This window comes from Haemorhous mexicanus, chromosome 19 (genome assembly GCF_027477595.1).
Source record: "Haemorhous mexicanus isolate bHaeMex1 chromosome 19, bHaeMex1.pri, whole genome shotgun sequence".
NCBI classification, from domain to species: Eukaryota; Metazoa; Chordata; class Aves; order Passeriformes; family Fringillidae; genus Haemorhous; species Haemorhous mexicanus.
The window spans coordinates 6,219,528-6,242,442 of NC_082359.1; the positions used below are offsets into that span (position 1 = coordinate 6,219,528).

The 22,915-nt window shown below is 41.2% G+C and overlaps 1 protein-coding gene across 1 annotated transcript; it reads left to right on the forward strand.

Moving 5' to 3' along the window:
* Positions 1-263: 263 nt before the first annotated feature.
* Positions 264-22,442, forward strand: YPEL1 (yippee like 1). Its single transcript, XM_059863845.1, has 5 exons — positions 264-625; positions 4,299-4,581; positions 15,501-15,544; positions 16,958-17,066; positions 18,026-22,442. The coding sequence occupies exons 2-5, from the start codon at positions 4,465-4,467 to the stop codon at positions 18,113-18,115; spliced, it is 360 nt and encodes a 119-aa protein (XP_059719828.1). The 5' UTR covers positions 264-625; positions 4,299-4,464; the 3' UTR covers positions 18,116-22,442.
* The last annotated feature ends 473 nt before the right edge of the window (positions 22,443-22,915 follow it).

The following is a 22,915-nucleotide window of genomic DNA, read 5'->3' on the forward strand; positions in this document are numbered from 1 at the left end:
CGGGGGGCGGAGCCAACTCCCCCAACACGCCTCCTCGCCCGCGCTCCGGCCCCGACCCCGCCCCGAGCCCGTTCCCTCCTCCACAAAGCCGGGGGCGACGGAGAGGAGGGGCGCGCGCCACTTCTGCCCGCCCTCCCCGAGAGGGGCGGGGCCGGGCGCAGGGGGCGCGCGCGCGCGGGCGCGAGGGCGCGCGGCGATTGGCTGGCGGCAAGGGGGGGGAGCGCGTTTAACGGCCGCTGCGCCCCCGGGCCGGGGCAAAGCAAAACAAAGGCGGCGGCGGCGGCGGGAGCGGGAGCCCGGGCGGAGCGCACGGCACGGGCACGGCACGATGCCTCGGCCGCCCCTCGGCCTTCAGCGCGCCCCACGCGCGCCCGGCCCCCGTCTATGACCCCCCCCCCACGGTGGCTGCCGCCGAAACGGTACCTTCGAGGCGAGGGAAGCCGTCGTATCCCACCCCCCTCCCTTGATCCCCCCTCTTTGTTTTTCGGTGAAGGCCCGGCGCGGAGCTCTCGCTGCCCGCCGCGCAAGGACCGGGGGTCCCGCCTTCCCTCCTACCCGTGGCCCCTAAAGGAGAGGGGCCCGGGGACCGCTCGGAGCCCGGGCTGGGAGCGGAGTCGGCGCAGCGGTGAGTACCGAGCGGGTGAGGAGCGGCCCCTCTTCCCTGTGCTAGGATTTATTTTTTTGGAGTGGGGGGGTATAAGCGGAAGGCCGCTGCGAGAGGAGCCCCGTGCTGCGCCCCGGCCCGGGGGGGGGCCGCCGTCTCCCGTGTGCGCGAGGCCGCCGAGTCAACTTTGCTGGCGGGAGGAGGTTCGGGCGCTATTTATAGCGCCTGGAAATGACGGCAGCGCTGTCTGCCCGCAGCCTTCTCGGTGCGGGGCGGGTAAGGGTGGTTTACATAATTGAGGAGGGGGCGAAGCTGAGCTCAGCGCGCTGGGAGCCGGTGGGGTCCCCCCGCGCTCTCGCCCGCTTCGCGCGGGGCCGGGAGCCATGGGGTTCTGCACGGAGCTGGCGGCCGGAGCAGCCCGGGGCCGTGTTCGGGTGGCCTCGCGGCCGTGCCGGTGGCCAGAGGGGGGAACGAGCCGCTGTCCTGCTGGAATCGCTGCGTAGGGGGAGGGGACGGGGACAGAAAAGGCGACGGCGTCACCCGCCGCGGCAGCTTCGTGCTCCGGCGTGAGAGAGGAAACGGTTTTAAAGCGCTCGGCCAGCGGCTCCCTCCCGCCGGGGGAGCGGGCTGTCAGCCGGTAACTTTCTCCGCGCTTATTTTCTCCTGTTATTTCCTGGTATTTAAAGGTGAAAATGAGGCTCCTATGGTTCAGTCTTTAACTTGGAGGTTATTCCCTGCTGGAGTAAGCTCACCGCAGGTTACTGACAGTGCGTGCACAGGCTGTGTCCGGCTTTTTGCAGCTGCTCAAAGACTCTTTGAGCGTATTTCTTGTCGCTCCTTCCTTAGAGCCCCGCAGGAATGACGGAGAGACCGACTCCTGGCCCAGCTCCTCCCGTGCCACGCGCGGGATCCCCACGCGCGGCGGACAGCCGCTGTTTCCCCGGCGGCGCGGGGCCCGTGCGGGGCCGCCCCCCCCGCCACGCTCATCGGGGTGTTTGTTTACACATCCGGGACCCGCGCGGGGCGGGGTCGCCCCGCCCCATTGGCCGCCCCGCGCCCCGCCCCGGTGACGTCACGGGCGGCGGGACGGGGCCGCTCTTCGCCCCCAGCCCGGGGGACTTCGGGGTTCGGGGTGGCCGTGCCGGGGCTGCTCCGGGAGGAGGGAGGAGATCGCCGTGCCCGGCTCCTGCGGCCGGGACAGCCCCTGGGCGCTGCGCTGGTAGGTGCGAACACAAGCAGAGCTTCAGGAGCCACACCTGTCTTTGCGCAGGACCAAAGCACGGACTGTGCCGCGGCCAAAGAACGAGAGGGGAATAGTTGGTTCGGGTTTTTGCTCTGTTCTGTGCGGAATAATGAGCAGCAGCCCGAGGAACTGCTCGGAACTATGCGAGGGAAGTGGTACTGTGTTTATTCACCATTGTTAGAGCGAGCTAGGAAATGGTTTGTTTTGAATTGTGCCTGTAAGGGCACAACAAGTCTGTGGTTCCTATGGTGTGAATCAGAGTCATCTTTTCGAAGAGAACAATATCAAATACAGTTTTGTTAAATCGACCTTGGAATTATTTTAATTTCTGTAGCTGAAGAATCTGGTACATTGAATCTGGAAGAGTCCAGATTGCCTTTAGAAGTGTTTAAAAACAGTTCAAGGAATGCATTGAAGAAAAATATTTTCCTTTTACATTCTGCATCACACGCAGCATTGCTAAGGTTAGAAAAGATCTCTAAGATAATTGAGTTCAATTATTAACCCAGGACTGCCAAGGGCACCACTAAGCCACATCCCCAAGCGCCACATTTACACCTACTGAACTTCTGCAAGGATTAAACTCATGTTTCAATTACTGATGGAAAGGCTTTAATTTAAGCCAGAGTCAAAACATCTTAGCATGTGGTGCCTTTCGTTCTGAAACCCTGTTTTGTTCTGTTTTTGTCTATTTCTGTTAACCTAAATAGGATTTGTATCTAACATTGAGTTCAAACAGGGAATTTAACAGAAACCTCATGTTCTTAGATCACTTTTCTTGTCTATCTTACTTCTAATAAATGTGATTTCATATATAACTGTTCTACAAGAGCAAACTGTTTTCTGCAAATAATGTAATTATTCTTCCCTGTGTAGTTGTAATAAATTATCTTGGGGACACTAAGTATATAATATTTGTTTAAATTGCTATTAATATTTGAGTCCTGCTCTTCATGCCAAATGAACTCATATTTTGAACGTGTAAATATATCCTTTATCAGGTGTTTTCCCAGTCATTCTCGTGTGTAGATCCGTGCTTTAGATGACAGCTTGTTCCCATTGCTGCTTAATTTTTTTGGATTGCCTGTGGTGTGTTACATGTCTTGTTTGTGGCTTATCTCTGCCTTTGCAATTCTTTGTGTAAGAAATTTTCTTCTAGCAAGTCCTTCAGTAGTTTGAGTTTTCTCCTGCTTAGGATTAAAAAAAAAATCTAAACTGAAACTCCTTTGAATTTTGCTGTGGTTGTCTTATGTGCTAGGCCTGCTGTACAGATTACTTTCTCAAGGCTTCTTTTGAAGCAGTGACTGCTTCCTATAAACAGACTTTAATTTATGTGGCTTTCACTATCTGCTCTAGCTGTGTACCAGTATCCTACTGCTAGAAGAGTGGTTAGTGCTGCCCTGCACACAATTTACAACTGTGATAAGTCATTTGCGTGCTCTTAGCTGGATCAGCAGACTGTAAATTCTTTATATTGTCTCATTTCTGTTTGTGCTGTTGACCTACTCAGGCAGTCACCTGACAGCTGATGACATAAGTTGACTGTGCAGTGTTTGGAGCACTCATTAGTGTGGTGCATACAGAGCCTGGGAGATGCTGGCCTCTACAGACCAGGAGATGTTATCAGTGCTCGGCATCTGTTTGGTTTTCAGACAAACTAAAAAGGCTTGCTTTCCAGCACAGCAGAAGGCTCTGGCATGCTCTGACATGTAAGGTCTCTGAAATGCACTCTGAGGATGTTGGGTGTTCTCTGTGCAGAATTTAGCTTCAGTATCAGATTGTGGGTTTGGTAGCTTCCATTAAGGCTATTCTGGTACAGTGAGGAAGTACCTAATTAGCTGTGATCAGGACACCAGTCAAGAAGGTCTTTACCTAAAGGCATAGTTCTGCAGAGCTTGAAAGAGTAGACAGGGATCCCTGAACAGGGTGGCAGGTCTTACTTGGTGTTTGACTCGGAGCCAGATGTGATCCTGCAATATTTTTGCTGAAAACCAAAGTGCAAATATATAAAATATATTGACTGTTGGACAGAATGAGTGTTTTCTAAGATTGCTTTCCTTGTTGCTCGCTGTATTGGAACTGACCACTAGAACTTCAAAGACAATTAACTTCCTCTCATTCCCTACCTTTTTAGTGTGAATTTCTGCATGGATGTCTAGAAGAGTACCTGGTATAACGTAGAAAGTGCTTGTGATTCATGGAGAACTGTTTGAATCTCGTCCCTCATTAGAAGTGTGATGGAGTAGAAGCCATTAGTGGAACAGAACTGCTTTTTGCTGTGTTGAATGGAACTTGAACTGTGCAGTTCCTTTGAAAAAGGGGCCTGTAGTGCAGCCAGGCTCCAGTTATTTGCTCCAAATAATGCTTTGCTTTATGGCTGGACTTGTTGAATAACAAGTTAACTCTGGTCTTGTTGTAAGCTGCTAATTGTTCTGCTCTTTTCACCTACAGGTTGTGACTGTTTCTCTTCTGTCATTTGTGTGGAAAGTGCCACACACACTCCAGAACAACAACGGCTTTTGCTTGCATATTCCAGTGTTTCTTTTGTCAGCGAGTTCAGCAAAGTTGTAATTCTTCAAGTGCCAGCCCTGAGCTGAGTGAGGAGCCACCAGCAGAGATGGTAAAAATGACAAAATCAAAAACGTTCCAGGCTTACCTGCCAAACTGTCATCGAACCTACAGCTGCATCCACTGCAGAGCCCATCTCGCCAATCACGATGAATTGATCTCCAAGGCAAGTGGTTTCTTTAGAGACCTCGTGAATTATTTAACCAAAATGGTTGTCACTGTGACACCACTGCCAGTAGATAAGGGATGCAAATTGGTGCATACTTCAGAGTGTCTCCCTGGGTTCACTCTTGGGTCATACATATTGTGTACTAAGAACTGGATATATTCTGGAAACTTCTGAATGTGACATAAAGGTTGATCTAATATATTGCCCATGTTACCAACCTGTGTCTGCTGTCAGGTGGTTGCTGTTTGTGAGCTGTTGTATCTGAAAAGCCTGCTAAGAAAAACTATGAGAAGAAAGCATGGATCTCTGGGTAGGGAAATTATTCAGGTTATGGCTATTCCAGATAGAGATTTCTTTTGACTCTGTTGGACTGAAGGTCAAACTGTCTGTTTCCAGGGTGTCCTACTTGTGTTATGGAATCCTTAAACACACTTTTGCTGTCTGCCAGCTCCTGAGGAACATGATTAGCCAGAGATGTTCAAAAGAGTTGGGCTGTCTGAGCTTAGAGAATAGGTGAAACCTTGAAACAGGCTAGGCCTGCCCTTCTTCCCTGTTGCTAGAAGACGTGTAATATATGAAATATGTAGGAAAGCTTGAAGTTTGGGATAAATACTTGACAGACTGGTTTATTCTTTGCTTCATACAAACTCCTGATTAAATTACTCTCTATGTCATAGAGAAAACACTTCAGTTGCTTTTCAAACTTTTTAATACAAAATGTTCTCTATAAGACTGTTTTGTCAAATAAAGTTAGTTATAAAGGATTTGACACTAAAAGTTCTCTGTTGCTCCTGCCTGTTTGTGTGTTCAGCAGCACTCAGGTGATGCTGCTCTTCAGTGCTGAAGAGATGGGAGGGCTTGAAAATGCTGCTACTTCTAATTTAGGTTTTCTTTGGGTGAGGAGAAAGCCCTTGGATAAGAAAGCAGATATGCTGTCAGGCAATAATGGGTTTTCCACATAGAATTTTTTCGTTTTACTTGAATTTTTTTTTTCAGGTTGATTTCAGAATTTGAGTATGAGGCTTTTTTGGCACCACTGGATTCTAAATTACAGGGACTCAGAGTTTCACTATTCCCTTCATGTTCTGGGCAAAAAATACTGGGAGGGGTTAATCTTTCCTGAACTTCAGGTTGTAGATACTTACAAAAAGAAAGAAACTCTTTTGCTGTGTCTCTTAGCATGTATTAACTCATTGAGAAAATGCAATCCAAGCACATACTTAATAGGAAGCTCTTCTTTTTGTGGACTTAGATTTTTGCATGCCAACTAAGCTGCCACAGTTGCTACATGAGGCAGTTTTCTCCAAGGGCTTGGGAATTTTGGTCAGCAGAATACTTCAAATATGTTAAGCAAATCATGTGTTCATTTTACAGCTTCATGAATAATTTCAAATGTTAATAATCAAATTTTCAATTCAAAGAAAAAATAGAGGACTCTTCAAAAATCTGTAATAAATACAAAGAACTACTTTTAAGTTGTTTCTAATGGTGTTGGGAAGGGTATTTAGAGGTGGATTCTGCTTGATTTCTGGCTTCCTTAATTTTTGATGAAGACACTTTACAAAAATATTTGTACTTGCAGGTTGACCATATGCTTATTTGACAGCTGATTCATATTTTGTCAATTTAAGATTTCTTCACCATATTTTATTGTCTAAATCTGTATGGTAAAAGAGAAATGCATTTAAATGTGTGGTATATTTTTGTATGCTTTTAAAATAAAAAGAACATTTGTCATCTCTTGTACTTGTACTTGGGACATAGCTTTGGAAAACCCGTCTTCATTAGGCTGAAGCTTTACATAATCCAACATGGGAAATGTTCTTCTGATGGGAACAACTGCAAAGCAATAGATAGACTTGGATCATTAAAAATAAGTACAGCTGGCCCTGAGGAGGGTGGGGAGTACAAATAAAATTCAATTTTTTTTTTCTGAACTTCTTTTAAAGTGCCTTCATTGAGGCACATGATATGCCATGAACTTAGGTTAGTGAGAGAGATGGTTTTTTTGACATATCTAGAATCCTAGTTACTGTAACTTTTCAGATGCAGGAAAAAAATCCCAAACAAACATAAACCAACCTGAAGTGTAGGAAATTGATTCTATACCATGTAAAATTAACAACGAACAGTGTGGCTCCTGAGCTGGTTTGGATTTATTGATGGAGTAGAGACAGGCTGTTCAACCTGACTTGCCCCTGCTGCCTTACCTTGAAGGCCTAGTTCAAAGCCAAAGCTCTGTGTTACATCCTCTAAATGTAATTTTTGGTTGTAGATTCTCACTTTATTCCAAATGCTTCCTGTACCCTCTCATGGCACAACCCTCAGGTTCTCTGCAGCAGATAAAGGCAAACAGTATTTACTTAATGCCTGGCTGTAGCTGCTTCTCTGGGGGCTGTCCCTCTCCCCATCTTTTCTGGGGACATGGAGGTTGTTTCTTCCTCATGTGTGGTCAGGGAAAATGAACCAAAATGCATGGTGCACTTCTAATTTAAAGCAGCTCCAGCTGGCTTTCTAATGTGCTTTGAGGTATAAGAATTTATTATACCTGACACTGTAGTGGTTTTTGACTTGAAGATGAAAAGATAAAGCTATGCTGTGAACTGAGTGGTGTTTCTCTTAAACGTTGGTCTGTCATGGAAAAGCAAAAAGTGCTGCATATTTCTGTCAATCATCCCTTTGATTCTGATCCTAGGAGTCCCTGACTTCAATTCAGATTTGCAATTCTTCTGCTTTTGAGAACTGTTGATGCCAATTGTCTGACAAGGATGGCAGCATACACGAATCACCTTTTCATTTTATTTCTGTTCTGTTTGAGCAGCAGGATCTCTTTCTTGGCCTGGAATGAATCACAAAGCTCTCTTTTTCTTGTGCCCTTGCTGGTGATAAAATGGCAACCAAGAGTCTTGGCAATGGCTTAGAAATAAGAACACAGGTTAATGAGACAGGACAAAAATGTGTTACCTGCTGAAGTGAATTCAGTTGTGGTTTTAGTTTTCTCTGCAGCTGTGAAAGGACTGTGTGTTGCCCAGTATTGAAATCAACATGATGTTAGTGGTTAGAACATAGATTTCTGGAGGTTTTCACTCTGTAATAACCTTGTTTTCTGCAGCTGGGGAGGAGCTTGGGGAAGGGGAAGGCGTGGGAAGAGGACTGGTTGAGATTAGGAGCCCCAAACTGGGAGGTCATTGGTGGTAGAGATAATGACAAACATTACTCTGTACAGCTGGACACATGCACACATGTATGAAGAGTTGCCATAATAATTTATAACTCCCAGCTTATCTGGGGGTAAGCATTGATTAGAAGGATACCCAGGAAGAGAGCTAATACACTGTAGGTGACTTTTAGCTGAAGTAAGTGGAAGTTTGAGGTGGTGTCAGGTGCACCTTAGAGGTGACTGATTTGTGTTGCTAACAGGTCTGTGAGTGCTGGATGTTCTTTGATGAAGACTTCAGAGTCTGTCAGGATATTAAAGTATTTTTTAAATGCTATGAGCAGGAATAAACCAATCAGCACTACACTGGGGTATGTTCACAAGATGGGGAAGAACTTACAGCTTTTAAAAATTTCTTTAAAGAGGCAAATATTTTTAGAATCTTATCCTGCCATGACTGTAGGCACAGAAGAGAAGTAAACTATAAGGAGACAACCACAGGTCTTCAAGAAGAGTAAGGCAAGGAGCTGATGCCATAAGAAGCACTTAGTGGATTTAAAATTGATACTTCATGGATTTAAGGTGTTCAAACAGCACATAAAAAGTGACCAAACAGTGTATGTTAGTAATAATAATTTTAAAAATCCAAACATAATTTTGAGAGAACTTCTACAAGACTTCTTGAAGCACAGGGGAGGTTGCCACTTGGGTGGCCTAAATAAATTGTCATATATTTGCTGTCTTGGAGCAATTCTAGAATAAGTTTTGTGGAAGGCCTGACTGAAGGAGTTTTCTTTTGATATGTTATGTAATAGTAGGAAATGTGCAGTGATTACTGAGAGTAGTTAATTTTATAGGAGACAAATATTACTTGAAGAGCATAAGTTCCAAAGCACTTGAGAGTGGCTTGTACCTGCTAAGTTCCAGTAATGCTTTAGAAATTCAGGTATGATCCAACAAATTACAAAAAAAATACAAATACTTAATAGAATCTTAGAATCTGGTGGATACACTGCAAAGGATAATGTTTTGTTACTCAAGGTTGACCTGCTTGAAAGACTGTTGAAGCATCTTACAGTGTGCCTTAATTCTGGGAATGGAGAGGATTTGGATTACTTTGTATAGATGTCTGTATAAATACTGTCACTTTCTTCTGTCTCATTCATTGCCAAGCATATCTGACCAGAGGGGAAAAAAGTCATGTGAAGTCACAGACGAGACTAGATGGGTCAATATTTTCAAGAATGAGTTCTGCATAAAGGTATATACATCTATATGTAACTGTCATTGAGTGCATTGGGAAACCCTTGTACCTTGTGAGTGAAAGAATGATCTTGGTGGTTAAGTTTAGTTCTCCAAGGCATTCAGTATGATTGCTCTTCTATTATTGATGAGAAGGAAGAGTCTAAATAGATGCTAAAACATTTTTAGCCTTGTTTAGCAATCTGTGGTTTTGTCCTCCACTGTTTAACTGATGAGATCAAGAGGAATTTTTTTAAAGGCTTTATTGTCTTTAAGTAAATATGCTGTGCTTAGCTTGGTTCAATTAGTAATCCTCCTTTGCTTATGATATAATGAGTATTTAGAAAGATAGATGGGCCTGTTTTATGTATGTTTGAGGGCCGTTTTTGTTCCCTCACTAATTTCATCAATATTCTGATGATAATTTTTTTCTCCAAGAGGCTTCTAGTTTTTTGGGTTCATTTTTTTCTTCTGGGGGAAGAACCTAGTTTTTGAAAGAGAAGCAGTCTTTGGAAAACATCCAAGAATAGATTTGAAGGCTTAAAGGAATTGGAAAGTGCAAGGGACGTGTTCTACTCTGTGTATTTTGACATAATTATTTCTGAAATCCATTCAAGAAGCTTCATAGGTCAAGATAACTTGTCCTGCATGACAAAGTCTTCACTTTGGGGAAATATCATTTGCCAGGTTTGCAGGCATGCAGTTTTTTGGGTAGAATTTTTTAAGGCTATTCTCTACATATTGAACTTTGTAACTTGCTTTATCAAATTCAGTAAATACTTGAATGGAAATGAACTTAAAAAAAAAATTGTATTTATTATGGAGTCTTCTAGAAGTTGCCTAGGAAGTAGCTGGACAGCAGCATCTCTGGTGGTCTGCATTATCAAGGAGTTGGATGTGAGAGAAACATCAGCTGGAACAAATGTGGGGGTTTTCCCCTGATAATTGTTTTTGTCTGTACCTTATGTTGTACTCAGCTTTCGGAATTTATGTTGCAAGCCTTGAAGTGAGAGGATATCCTTACGCTCTCTGATGCATCTTGCTGAGGAGATAATTTCACACATCAGAGCACTTGTGTTTCTGGTTTACTTTAAGAATGCTGCCCTTAACAAGTACAATTTTCTGTATTTCCCAAATTTGCTTATTTGGCCAGAGAATTGATTCAGTTTGATCTGTCTTAGCTTGTAAAGGGAACTCCAGCAAGTGAAAGGAAATTAAACCAGATGAAAACCTATGGACTTCTTTCATTTTCCTTCTTTAATATTTTATTTCTGTGTTTGGAGTAGCTTGCAGACACTGGTGATGCTCAGAACAATGCCTGCCTTGCCCCCAGTCCATGCTAAGATGGCAGTTTCCCTGGGTATTTGCTGTAGAGCATGATCTCCAGCCATGCAATCTAATCCCATCTCTGGGGAATAATTGATGGCATGAGCTTTTCAGTAGCATCCCTTCCCCCACCCATGCCTTCAGCTGTGCCTCAGGGCAGTAAATACATGTTCTGCTTGACTGCTATTTCCTTTCCTCCTGGGTAAAACAGCTACTCCTGGTGTTAGAGCTAAGGGTGGGTTTAACTTACAAGCATAGATCATACCTAATTCTGCATGTGTGCACAAGTATAAAGCTTCTTTCCTACATCATGTATCAGTGGCACAGGTCTGTCTGATGACTTGGAAAGATCCTAGTTCCAAACTGTTCTTGCAGGTGACTTCACTGTAGTTTGTAAGCACACTTGGACATTATTGCTGATACTATTAGATGTTCTGGATACTTTCAGCTGTGCTGAAACAAGAAAACATGATAGATCTTACACATCCTTCTCTATAAATGGGTAGCTGGTCAAAGATACGGATTTTCTGAGGAATAACTTAACTCATAAATCAATACAGTATTATTAATTGAGGACCATGAAAAAGCAGCCTTATAGCAAGTTTAAAGTTCAACTGCAGTTATTAGTGGAATTGATAAATTGCCCAGCTTCTAAGTGAAAATCCTGGTTGCTGTGAGTCATTATTGATGAGAGTTGGTCACACTTGCCACTCTTGTCTAATTCCTCTCTACTGGGTAAGACTTATTTAGGACTCAGTTTGAATAGAATGTTCTGCTTTAGTTTTGATTCATGTATAATGCTCGTGATCTTGGGAGTGCTGAACAAATGTTGCACAGTTAAAGTCTGTGTTTGCATAGGTGATGTTTATTCTATTGAAAAGTGGTTTGTCTTGAGACTGGTTTGAACAGTTGTGCCTGTTAGTTCTTGACACTGCCATTTAAAGTACTTCTTTCATTTTCTTGGAGGAATTGAGACACAAGGTGTTCAACTGTCAGTCCCTTAAAATTCCTATCAGTATAATTGAATCATACAGTGCAGAGTGTGAGAAACCTAGTGCTGGTAAAAACAAATGTTCAGTATTAATTTTTTTTCTGGTTATGCAAAATACTCTGTTTATAGCCAAGTTACAAGCTTAGCAAGCAGCTCAAGCACCAAACTGAGTTGTCCTCTTTTCATTTCTAGTAGTGGGATGCATCAGAAAGTAGAACTCTGATAATAAATCTTTCTTACATCATTAGGAGAATGCATCTGAGACTGATGTATACCTTTTTGTGATGTTTGAATACAGTTCTGGGGAAAAAATCGCAGCTGTTTATGTAAATAAGAAACTGGCTGCCAAGTGCTGACAAGAGATTGATAATAATAATTAAAAGGCATAGGAATTTAAAGATGGATGTCCTTGAAGTGCTTTTATTGCAGTCAGTGTATAGGAGTTCTGCATGGCTGGACTGCACCCCACTCAATGCTCAGTGAAACACAGATGGTGTGGCTGGGCACTGGTTTTAAAGGGAAGTCTGAGCTGCCTGGACCCACGTTCTGTGTTCCAGAATGCAGTTACACAAGTTGCTGCAGGTTCCTGACGAGTTACCTGAGTGATGTAAACATGGAGGAACTTGCTCTTTGCAGCTGGGCAAGGAAACAAGTGTTCTGTGGCATGTAAATACAATCCTTAGCCTCTAAACACGAGTGTAGGTAAGAAAAGATGGTATCAAATGCATCAGTCACACTCTGGGAATGGGAAGCAAGGCTGGAATGAAGGAGCTTTTCACAGTGAGATGGTTGTGAACACTCTTTCTAAAATCACTGTCACAGGAAAAGATTCTGTGTTGCTTCTCCCTCCACTCTACCTTGATAATCCTAAAAATTAGAAGGTAATGGCCATTTCTGAGGGAAAATAAGCCTAGGAGAGTACAGTATATCTAGGGCAACAAAGCAAAGGGTACAGGAAAAGTCAAGTCATCTTTAAAAATATATTAGGAAAAGAAAAACAACTGAAGCAGTGCTTTCCAACCGGTGGTTTGTATTTCATTTGGCTTGAATTTTTTTCAGCTTATGAAACAAGAGAGGGGAATAGCTGCTTTTTGTGCTATTCCTGGCATCCTGTTACTGCCCTCTGCCTAATTTTGAAAAATCCAGGGTCAAAGGAGAGCTTTTAGTAGGTGATACTAAGTCAAGACTAAACATAAACTTGGCAGAAATAATTGCATAAGATCGTTCAGAAGATCTCCTGACTCTTGTTTTTTTCTGGAGTCTTTTTTTTCTTCCCCAGCCTGCTGGGGAACTTCAGGTATGGCATATAAGTAGTTTAAAAATGATTGTATAGAACCAGACAAAAAAACCCCAACCGACTACATAAATTTATATGTGATTGGTGTGTGTAATTACATATAGAGAAACTACCATATGATAATAGAGAGTATGTCTTGGTGCTGTTTGAAAAAGGATTTGTGAATTCTAATTTACAACATGGAATTTTTAAAGCAAGGGGAAATGCCTGCAACTTTTTTAATTTAAAGAATTTTTACAGTAGTTTAACCAAATATCGTGGTCATCATGGCTTTGGAAGTTCTTTTTAATAATTTCAGGTGTGAAACAAGGAAGTTCTAGTTTTATGTTTACTTCTTACTGAATAAGAGGATTTTGGAAGTATTTCCTTTACCTTTTCTTCAATTTTGCAGTTGCACAAGTGTAGTTTTCTCTAAATTAATGTGTTGTTTAGCAAGGCTAGTTACTCATTTGTTAATGGGCATTTTTGAAGAGATTTTGTTTTCACCAGCAGTAAGCATTCTCTGTTACTGGCTGGAGTCTAGAGAGTCCTGGTTATTCTGTAGGAACTGCAGAGTGTAGGTCTGCACTGCTCCGTCAGTTTTGTGATGTGTGGTTAAGTATCTCAGGAGTACTGAACTAGTGGTGGGGTTTTTGTTTGTTTGTCTTAAGGGCAGCTGTAAGGATAAATTACTTTCTGACAGAACTGCTCAGACTGTTCTCAACTAAGTCTCCCCCTTTCAGGGTCAGTCCTGCCTGAAGTTTCAGCTTTCACTGTCCTGCACAGCCTATCTGGTTTTCCTTGCCTGATGAAAAATAAGACTTGTAGTTCTGGCTGGTGGAGACAGTGCTTTTGCTTTTGTCTTTGCTAAAGGTAGAACCTCCTTAGAATCACTGAGGTTGGAAAATACCTGTAAGGTCATAAAGTCCATCCACAAACCCAACAGTGACAAGTCTACCACTAAGCCATGTCCCCAAGTGCCTCTTCTGTGTCTATGGTGACTTCACCCCTGCCCTGGGTAGCCTGTTCCAATGTTTGACAACCCTTCTGGTGAAGAAATGTTTCCTGGTACCCAACCTAAACCTCCCCTGGTGTGACCTGAGGCCATTTCTTCTGGTCTTGTCACTTATTAGGTGGGAGAGGAGACTGATCCCACCTTGCTACAACCTTCCTTCAAGTATTTGTGGAGAACATTAATATGTTCTTTCAAAACTTCTTTTACATGGTTGCTAAAATAATAAAATATTAGTGCTATTAACTGTTAGGTAGAATTTTTCATGTTAAAGATTTTATAAGTATGTAAGTATGTAACTACTCTGGCACTATTGCTACCTGGAATAGTCCAGAGTCAGGGATTTCTTTAAACATTCTTTATTGCAGTATATAATCTGGTTAGTGTTGATCAAAAAGGGTTAATTTATATCCATTTTCCTTTTACAAGCTGGGGGGGGTTTTTGCACACTATTCTGAGTAATTAAAACACAACAATTATTGCTGTTGTGGTGCTAGTTGGTAGAATGGCAAAATACCTACTTTAGTGTCCAATGACTTGTAATGATGTAACTAAATATGTGTCAGGAGAAGAATCCATTGCAGAAAGGACCTTCTGCCCTTGGTTTCATGCCTGATGTTACTAAAACCATGCACAAGTATTCAGGTTGATATTTTCCTTCCAAAAACCTTCCATGTTTATCTTGCAGGCTTCTGAAAAGTTGGTCTATGATGTTCAACACTAGAACCACATGGATTCTTAAAAACAATTGAACTTTCTCTGTATCATAGATAAAGTAGTTAATTTTCTTTGGAAGTAGGTTAGAGAATGAAAAGGCTCAAAGAAAAAGGAAATTAAGACAGTTTACAGATTTTTTTAAAAATGGAATTCAGTATGGAAGAGAGAAGAAAGGAAAGCTCAGTTCCAGTGTGATCCTGTTTGGATGGGAAATAATGGCTGTGTCTAAATTACCAAGTAATTCAATGCAGAAGGAGTCTGATGAAAGCAGTGGTGTGTCTGACACAGGTTTGGAATGTTTTACCTGTGGCTGGCTCTGTCTGCTCACAAATTCTCCCAGGATGTCTGCAGCTCACATCCTGAGCACAGGTTTGGGTCTGTGTCTGCATTAACATTGCTGAGTGCATGGAAGAACTGCTGGGTTAGTTGGTTCAGAAGGATCAAGGGTGCAGTTCCCAGGCACTGAAACTGCTCCACAAGCCAAACCAGCCCTCAGTGAGTTTGGCTAATTAGGGGTTTTAATTCAAAACTGTGCTACTGCTCTGAACTAAAACATTATTTAGATCCAGCCAGGAAAGCCCAAGTGCCATTGTTTGTCCATCATTTATCAGGAATGTGAGAAATTGGAAAGCAAATGCCTGTGGTCAGGCTTTTGATGGTAACAGTTGTCTTACTAAAATGAAGCTGAGCTTATCTGTGAATTATAAACTGATCAGATGCATTTCCTGAGTACAGTATGCTGGTTTTATGCTTGGTTCAGAATTTCGCTGCTCTTATATCAACTGATGCAATGAAATTTAAATAGTCTTTTGGCTGCAGCAAGGGAAGACAGAGGAGATGGGAGTAATTCCCTTTGAGTTACAAGCAGATTTTTTCAATTAGCATGAAGGATGTCTAAGAAAATGAGAATTGATGTCTTGCAGAGGGGTAGGAAAAAACTATGTTTTGCTTGCATTATGGATGCTGAATTTTGAGCAATAGCACTTGACAAAGTAAAATAAAATCATTATTAAAAATCTAATGTAGATGAAAACTTGTCTGACTAGACTTTCCTATAAAGAACTAGTATAGAGTAGTTAATCTGAAATAGTTTGTGTTATCATTATATGTTTACTTACATACCCTTCTGGAACTATTTTTTTGTTTGGTGGGGCTTGTGTTTTTTAACATGTGCAATTTTTTTCTTTTAATGCAGTCCTTCCAGGGAAGCCAGGGACGAGCCTACCTCTTCAATTCTGTGTAAGTATGTGCTTATAGTTCTGCACACCACCTGCAGAGTGTAACTTTGTGCTTCCCAAAGGGAAAACAGTAGGATTAACATAGCTGTACTTTGCCCTGCTCTTTTTAATGGTGGCTTTACTCACCAGCAATAGTTATTAAAGAGCCACTGAGCTGATTCTGAAGCATTCCTTTGCATATATATGAGTTTATCTTATATTTTAAGTAAATCTGCTAAGAGCAGAAAGATTAGGGGAGTGTGTTAATGTGAAATTCCTTTTGTCTATGTAATGGTAGCTGTCTCGAGAGGAGCTGCCATTCTGAGATACTCCAGAAGTCACAAGATATTGAGTGACTGTAAATTTTCTTTAGACAACTCTACTGTGGTCTAAAGAATTTCCCATCTGACAGTTGGATACATTTACAGGTTAAAGTTTCAGTAAACTTGGTACATCTTTAATGACCTTGAATATTGCAAATGTGCTAGAGGCAAAAGGTCTCTGTGATCTTATCAAGCCTAATATTTGCAATCTTAGGCATGTCCTTCCCTTGATAGGAGGCTCTTTGCTTTTGTTAATGGGTGTATTTTAAGTTTTTTACACGCAGGATTGCATTTTTGTCTTTATTTTCAGCAGTTTTTTTGTGTTGCAGCATTTTGAAAAAGATACAGTTGAGTGTCCTGGTCTATTTTTGACCAGGATAATGGAACTGCAACTGCAAAGGATTTGATTGCAGATCCTTGAAATTCTTTTAATATGTAGTCCTTCAGTGGTGACTTAGGATTTCTGCTATAATTCTAATAGGAAGAATCTGGTACTACAGCAGCAAAAATGACAAAATTTTGCTCCTACTTAAAACTGTCTAAAAACTTGGTTTAGTCTTGCCTCATGTTTTCTGCATAGACTCATTTGTGGAAAAACTGGCTTGATGCAGTACTTCAAGGGATGTTTTGTTTTGAAATTGCTGTTTGTTCATCAGAGCTTAGTCTGCTGATCTGTAGCAAAGAAATATTTATGAGGCTTTTTTCTTGCTGCTATTTTGGAGCTGGTTCTAAATTCAGCTGTTGGTGCTGATTCACTGGTACAGACTTCCATTAGAGAGGTCTCAAATAGTTTTTGAAGTAAAGCCTGAAACTGTAGAAGTGTCCAGTTACTGTGTAGTGTTCTGTTCTCTGGAAGTTTAACTATTTAGCTTATCTTTGTTGCTGGCAATAAGTGAGTATCACCAACAGTGACACCACAGCCACTTAAAAACAAAAAACAAACTCCTTTTTTCTTCCTGTCCTTCTGCTTACTGTAACAGAGGAAGTTACTTCTGCAGCATTGAATAACTTAGGCATTTTTTTAAACTACTTTTTGTCTGCAGAAGAAAAGCTGGGGAACAGTAAGAAAAGAAACACACTCATCTGTGAACATAATTTCTCTGTTTTTTCAGGGTAAATGTGGGCTGTGGTCCAGCAGAGGAGAGAGTTCTTCTGACAGGTTTACATGCTGTAGCAGATATCTATTGTGAAAACTGTAAAACCACTCTTGGATGGAAATATGTAAGTCATATACTTAAATCCTCAATAAATGTTTGCATGTTGAAGCACAGATGTTTGAGTAGCCACTGAGTAGCACCTTTGCTGATAGTTTATGTGAGTTAGCTCTGGTGCTTTTGTGTACATCAGGCTCTAATGTACTCTTGCTTCCTTGCATCTGCAGAAATGTTGTAGCAGATAATAATTTTTTTCTGGACTGCAAATCAAGCATGAGCTATAGGTGCCATTACAGCTGTCTAATATTTCTGTATTTGATAATCTTTTTGCAAGACTCCAAGCACATGTGCACTAAACCAGGTGGGAGAAATTGTCAAAGTGAGTCTGTAGTGTCATGGACTGCAAAAGTTGGTGATACAGCAAGAATATTAATTACAATAAACAGTACTGACCATATTACTCTGTTTACAAATAATGTGGAATCGATTCTGTTGTTTGAAACTTTACCTGTGCACTTGCAGCTGTGTTGCAAGTTTGTGGTTTTGAAAATCTTAGATTCTGGGTAGGATTTTCACTGATTCAGTGTAGTTTCAGATGTTAGAAGTTTTTCTAATGCATTTCCTGTGATGATGAATATAAAGGAGAGCTTTTGAAGAGGTTTGCATTCCCTATTTTCATTACTTCTGGGAATAAATAAATAAGATGTGTAACATGCCATTTCCTAACCTTCACTTTAAAAAGCATTAAAATTCCCTAAGCAGAGAGAGAACATGATCAGTTCTCCAGCAAGATCTGTGCAGTAGATCTGCTGATTCCACTTAGGAGAAGTTTGCTTCTGTTTCCTTCTCAGTGCATTTCAACCTCTCTTTTTTCCCCTCCCTCCCCTAACTCAGTATAACCAGTATGGGTTGTTAACTGTAATGGCTCCTGGTTTGTATTTTTACTGTAAGTTTGATGTTTAAAACACTTAAGTTCCTGAACTTAATTCAGTGTTGTCCTGATTTTTTTCTTTTTTTCCTTTCCAGGAACATGCTTTTGAGAGCAGTCAGAAATACAAAGAAGGAAAATTTATCATTGAACTTGCCCACATGATAAAAGACAATGGCTGGGAGTGAACAACAACCTTTTTCCTTCTGTTTGGACTATATTCTGTGGAACAGGCTTTACAAAGACTAATGCAAAGTAAAGGAAGAGCTTGGCTAGAGTGGCCCTGAGAATATCACTGAACTCTGAAACCTCACAAATGAGTAGTGTAGTGTAAGTGGCTATTTCAGGCCATGTTTGCCTTTTCTCCTTGTGTAAGTTCCCTCTTTTTGTACGTGTATTATTGTGTGAACAGTTGTTTTGGAACATTTTGGATGACCTTTTTCTAAACTCTCTCAGACTAGAGAAACAGTTCACTAATTGAAAACAGATTTTACTGGTTAGCATCTCTCTCTGACCTATGCCTTTAATGCTACTTCTGCTGTGCATGCTTCTTGCCTAAACACCTACACTCCAGTCCTGTAGAAGTTCTGTCCCTGAGCAGTCTGAAAGAATGTATGGGATGGGGTGCTTTTTTATATGTAGCAATTTCTGATGTGTTTGGCAGTGAAGAGGATGCAGTATTGTAGTTATTAATTTCTTCTTTCAAATTGAGTGTACCACAACCTATGTACATCTTGTAGGTGAATTGGTTAAAGGTACAGTGCTCACTTCAAAAAATATTTCAATTGCACTGACTGAAGTTAGCAGGTCTCAAGTTGTTAGGAAAGATTATGCCAGAGGCTTGGTATCTTAATGAAATAACATAGAAAGATTTTAAATCAATAATGCTATAGAATATGTTCCTTTAAGACCAACATATTTCCTAAGGAGTTTGCTGGATAAAAAAATTTATAAAACTATAGCTTGCAAGATTAAAAAGACAGAAAAATATATGCATCTTCTATTTTGAAAAAAAAAAAAAAAAATTAGTTGGTATATTAGGAAAAAACAAAGTTTTGGTACTGTACCTTTGCCAGTAACAGGGACTTGTGCATCAGTGAAGTTTTATGGCTGGTTCCATGTAACTGTATAGTCCTAATGCACTGGACAAAGAGGTTGATGTCAAGAAAACTTGTTGAAGTCTTCTGCTTCTGCTACATTTGAACAAAAATATTTATTTTTGTGAGAAATGGCCAGAGCCTATGACATGAAAATTAATATAGTACCTGTAGGAAAAGGAGGAGTAATAAGAGGGAAGGGAAGTTTGACTTGTTTTTTCATAAAATAAAATAGTAAGATAGTTTTTAAAATTTGGGGGTGGGGAAAGGGTTTCCTGGTTTGCTGGCTAAATCATCCCCAAGTATCTTTTTATAATAAAAATTTATATGAAACTCACCTTCTCTTTTGTTCTCATGCTGTTTCTTTAATGGAATCAGTTAATGAGAGAAACTTCTGGAAAGTATATGCACAATATGAGCTGTTGTTATCTGTGTATGCAAACTGAGCAACTGTGAAAGAAACGCTCTACATAAATTTGCTAACTTAATTTTCAAATTAAACAGTCTCTACAGACTTTTTCTATGTTAATCCTTTTACTGCTTGAGGACAAACTGTTTGAAAAAAAACCCCTTTAACACTACAGAAGTCCTATAATTGAACAATACAGAAGCCTTGCAATATGAAATCCCTTTCTCTCAATAACAATTCTAATATGGCACCTGTGAAATTAATCACAGGTGCTGCTGCTGCTGTTCTGTTTTTGGGAATCTCTCATAGGCTTTCTGAACTCTGCTGCACTTTAGAAATTGTCAGACATGAAAAATTACGCCAATGGGTAGGGGCAATACAAATCTTTAAAACCAGCTTTCCAGTGTTTTTGTGGGGAGGAGGAGTGAGAGGAGCATTCTCCCAGGTGTACACGTTCTCTGTGATGCAGGCTGGCTAAACTGCCTGCCAGATGTTGTCATGATTGATACCCATGAATTAAAAATGTAAGAATTAGAGAAGTAGTTCAAGCTGTTGGGTTTCAGTCCAGAGGCCTGAGGTGGTACAGTTACATTCAACCTGGATTTTGTGGCTTGCACATTGCTACTTTGTGTTCACATCAGGTCTCATTTTAACAATGCCATTGATGCAAGATGGGCTTGGGTGTTGCCTGTCTCATGCTCTTTTTGACCTGGAATTCTTTGGGATTTTGTTTTCCACCTTGTTGCCAACAAGGAAGGCGCTAAAACTTTTATCAGCAAAAAGTTTGTGTTGGCTTCTAAGTCCTGTTGCAATGTTGATACTTGTGAACAGCTTGTGTGAGGTTTGTGTATCTTTGGGCTTTCCTTATGTCCTGGCTGCAGACTTGCTGAAGCAGTACACTGGACTGAAGGCAAAAGTAATGGCTGCTTTTCCAGAGAGATGAAATTACAGAAAATATGTAAAGTATTAAATATTTTTCTCTCCAGAATTGGGGGCTTGGCTAGCTCTTGTTAGTAAGCTAATGCTGTCTCTAACACAATCTTATTCTTAGAAATTCAACCTCTTTCTTCAGTGCATTATTTATATTTCAAACTGGACATTTTCACCAAAACCTTAATTAACTTTGATGCCAAAGGTTGGGACTTCAAGTGCTTAGCACATAGAGCTTCAGACTACTGGCATAAAGAGTTAATGAGTTATATGTAATGTTTATGGCTTTTAAGAGAACCAAACAAAGCAATATTCTTTTTGGTCTTTTATTAAGAGTGGATGCTTGGAAGGAATAAAGAGTAGAACTAGTACAGAATCACTATTTTATGCTGCCATGTAACAATTCTTGAGGCTTATTCTTTTGAGGGAATATGTGAATTTTCTTCCCATGTTGTTTGGCAGCATCAATGATTATTTTCTCCCCTCATAAAGATATAGAGAATTCTTGTTATTGGTTTTGGTGAAAGTTGAATCCAGATAGCAATGACTGCTGGCTGATGTGAAGAGGTCAGTCTGGTCACTGAACCCTCCAGCAGTCATTTGAAAGAAAAATAAACTTACTTGAAAAAAAATTTTACTAAAGCATTTTCCCTCTAAGCAATTTTTGTAATATATTAAAGATTATATTTAAAGTTTGTATGTGTTTGCTCTGGGCAAGTTTACTTCCCCTCCAACTTGAGCACTTTTGTTACTTGTACTGGTTATTTTTGGTCTTAACATTTATTTTGTATTTTGTTTTTTATAAATTGTAACAAAAAGCTTTTGTGAACCTTTGTTTCTTGCTGGCTCTTTCTTGGACCAAATGAACTGACTATGAGCTGGCTTAGAAGAAATGTTCATTGGGATGCATAGGAATTTGCTAGCAAAAATGTACATGTATTGAAAGTTTTTTCCACTGAACCTATAAAGCGCCATGCCTGTCCTAGAGTAATTAATCATAATTTGGTGTGACTTTAGTAATCTGACCACACATTCTCTGTCTAGGTCCAAAATAATGGTTGTAACAATGGTTTTCCAGGACTGAGTCAGCCTCCAAACCCTAGAGTTTTTCTTTGGCTGGTTACTTTAAGTACCTTTTTGATTACTAAAAGGCAATGCTGCCATGTATAAAAATCCTGTCATGTTGCAAACTTGCTGTGAAATCAGCTGCAGAATTTGGTGAGGGATTGCTCAGCCTAACCACTCCTGCTGTATGCTTTTAGCAGCCTGGTAATCTTAATTTTATCTGCCAGTTAAAAGGGCCAGGATCTGAATTTCCCTTGTTGGTTGTAAGCTGTACAATGGCAAACTGTGTGAAGGAAGATTGCTATGGCTCCATCTTAATGTCCCAGTAGCAAGGCCCAGCAGAGTGACCAGTGTGGGTGGTGTGCCTTTGTGTTTGCAGTCCTTGGGAGAGGAGAGAACATCTCTTTGAGTAAAAAACTAGCCTCAGAGGTTCTGACCTGGTCTCCACTGCACCCATAACCAAAGGTCATCTGTATTTCCCATGGTGGATCAGTGGAAGGGTTCCCCAAGGCTGGGTGCCAGGGTTGGTGGCCATGCACTTCCCTCCAAGTGCCGCTCAGGCTCCTCCTGCCCACTCATCTCAGCAGCCAGGTTGCAGCAGCAGTGACCTCCAGACTCACAGACCAAACTTCACTCATCTCCAGCCTTGGATATTGGCCATGAGAGGAAGAAGCTGTCAGATTGTTGTTAAACTTCTTGGACACTTTATTGGACTTCGATGAGACTCATGTTAAGCCAACCAGCAGTATAAACACTTACTGGAAAAGGAACAGATGCTTCAGAGGTTTTTTTTAAAAGGACTGTTACAAGTGGTTTAAGGTCTAAAGCATGAGTCATAAATGGCAGTTGAGTTGTGCCTCATTGTTTCTTAAACTCTTTAAAATGCTTTCTTTTACAGGTGACATGGCTGTGTTGCTGTTTTGTCCTTGCAATACTGTACATCATTTGTTGTTTCACTATACTGTATCTATTCGAGGTATCACAATAAAAGCTTTCAATTGTTTTGTTGGGTTACATGTTGGTTTTGTGCTATCTTTTCTTGCTAATTGAGTTCTCAGGCTTTATCTTCTGGTAGGGCCAGAGAGAGAAGACAGTGCTCTTAGTTGCTCTTAAAAACTCATTATTGGGTTGAATCTGATTTTTATGTGGTTTTAGGACTGCCACAAAACATTTGGGGTTTTTCCTTTCAGAAATCTTTCCAAAATACAGAAATTTGTGTTTCTACTCTTAGGGCTTTTGCCTATTTTGAGCCAATTGTGGGACCTCTGCATAATGAGAGTCAGTCTGGACAACCCCCAGAATGAATCCTGAGAGGAACTGAAGTGTGGGTGTGCTTTTTGTTGTGTCAGTTCGATCAGCTGTAGACCTGAGGAGCACTCTGAGCACAGCACTCCCTCTGTTCATTCTGCTTTGGCTGGGAGGAACTCCTGTAGCTTCTCTGATCAGGTTATTGGTCTTGTCAGTGATATGATCCCTCTGGACTGCCT

Excerpts from the sequence above, each read along its gene's own strand:
- YPEL1 (XM_059863845.1), top strand. The coding sequence starts at position 4,465 with ATGGTAAAAATGACAAAATCAAAAACGTTCCAGGCTTACCTGCCAAAC. Across the intron at positions 4,582-15,500 it reads ACGATGAATTGATCTCCAAG|TCCTTCCAGGGAAGCCAGGG; the intron begins GCAAGTGGTTTC and ends CTTTTAATGCAG. Across the intron at positions 17,067-18,025 it reads CCACTCTTGGATGGAAATAT|GAACATGCTTTTGAGAGCAG; the intron begins GTAAGTCATATA and ends TTTCCTTTCCAG.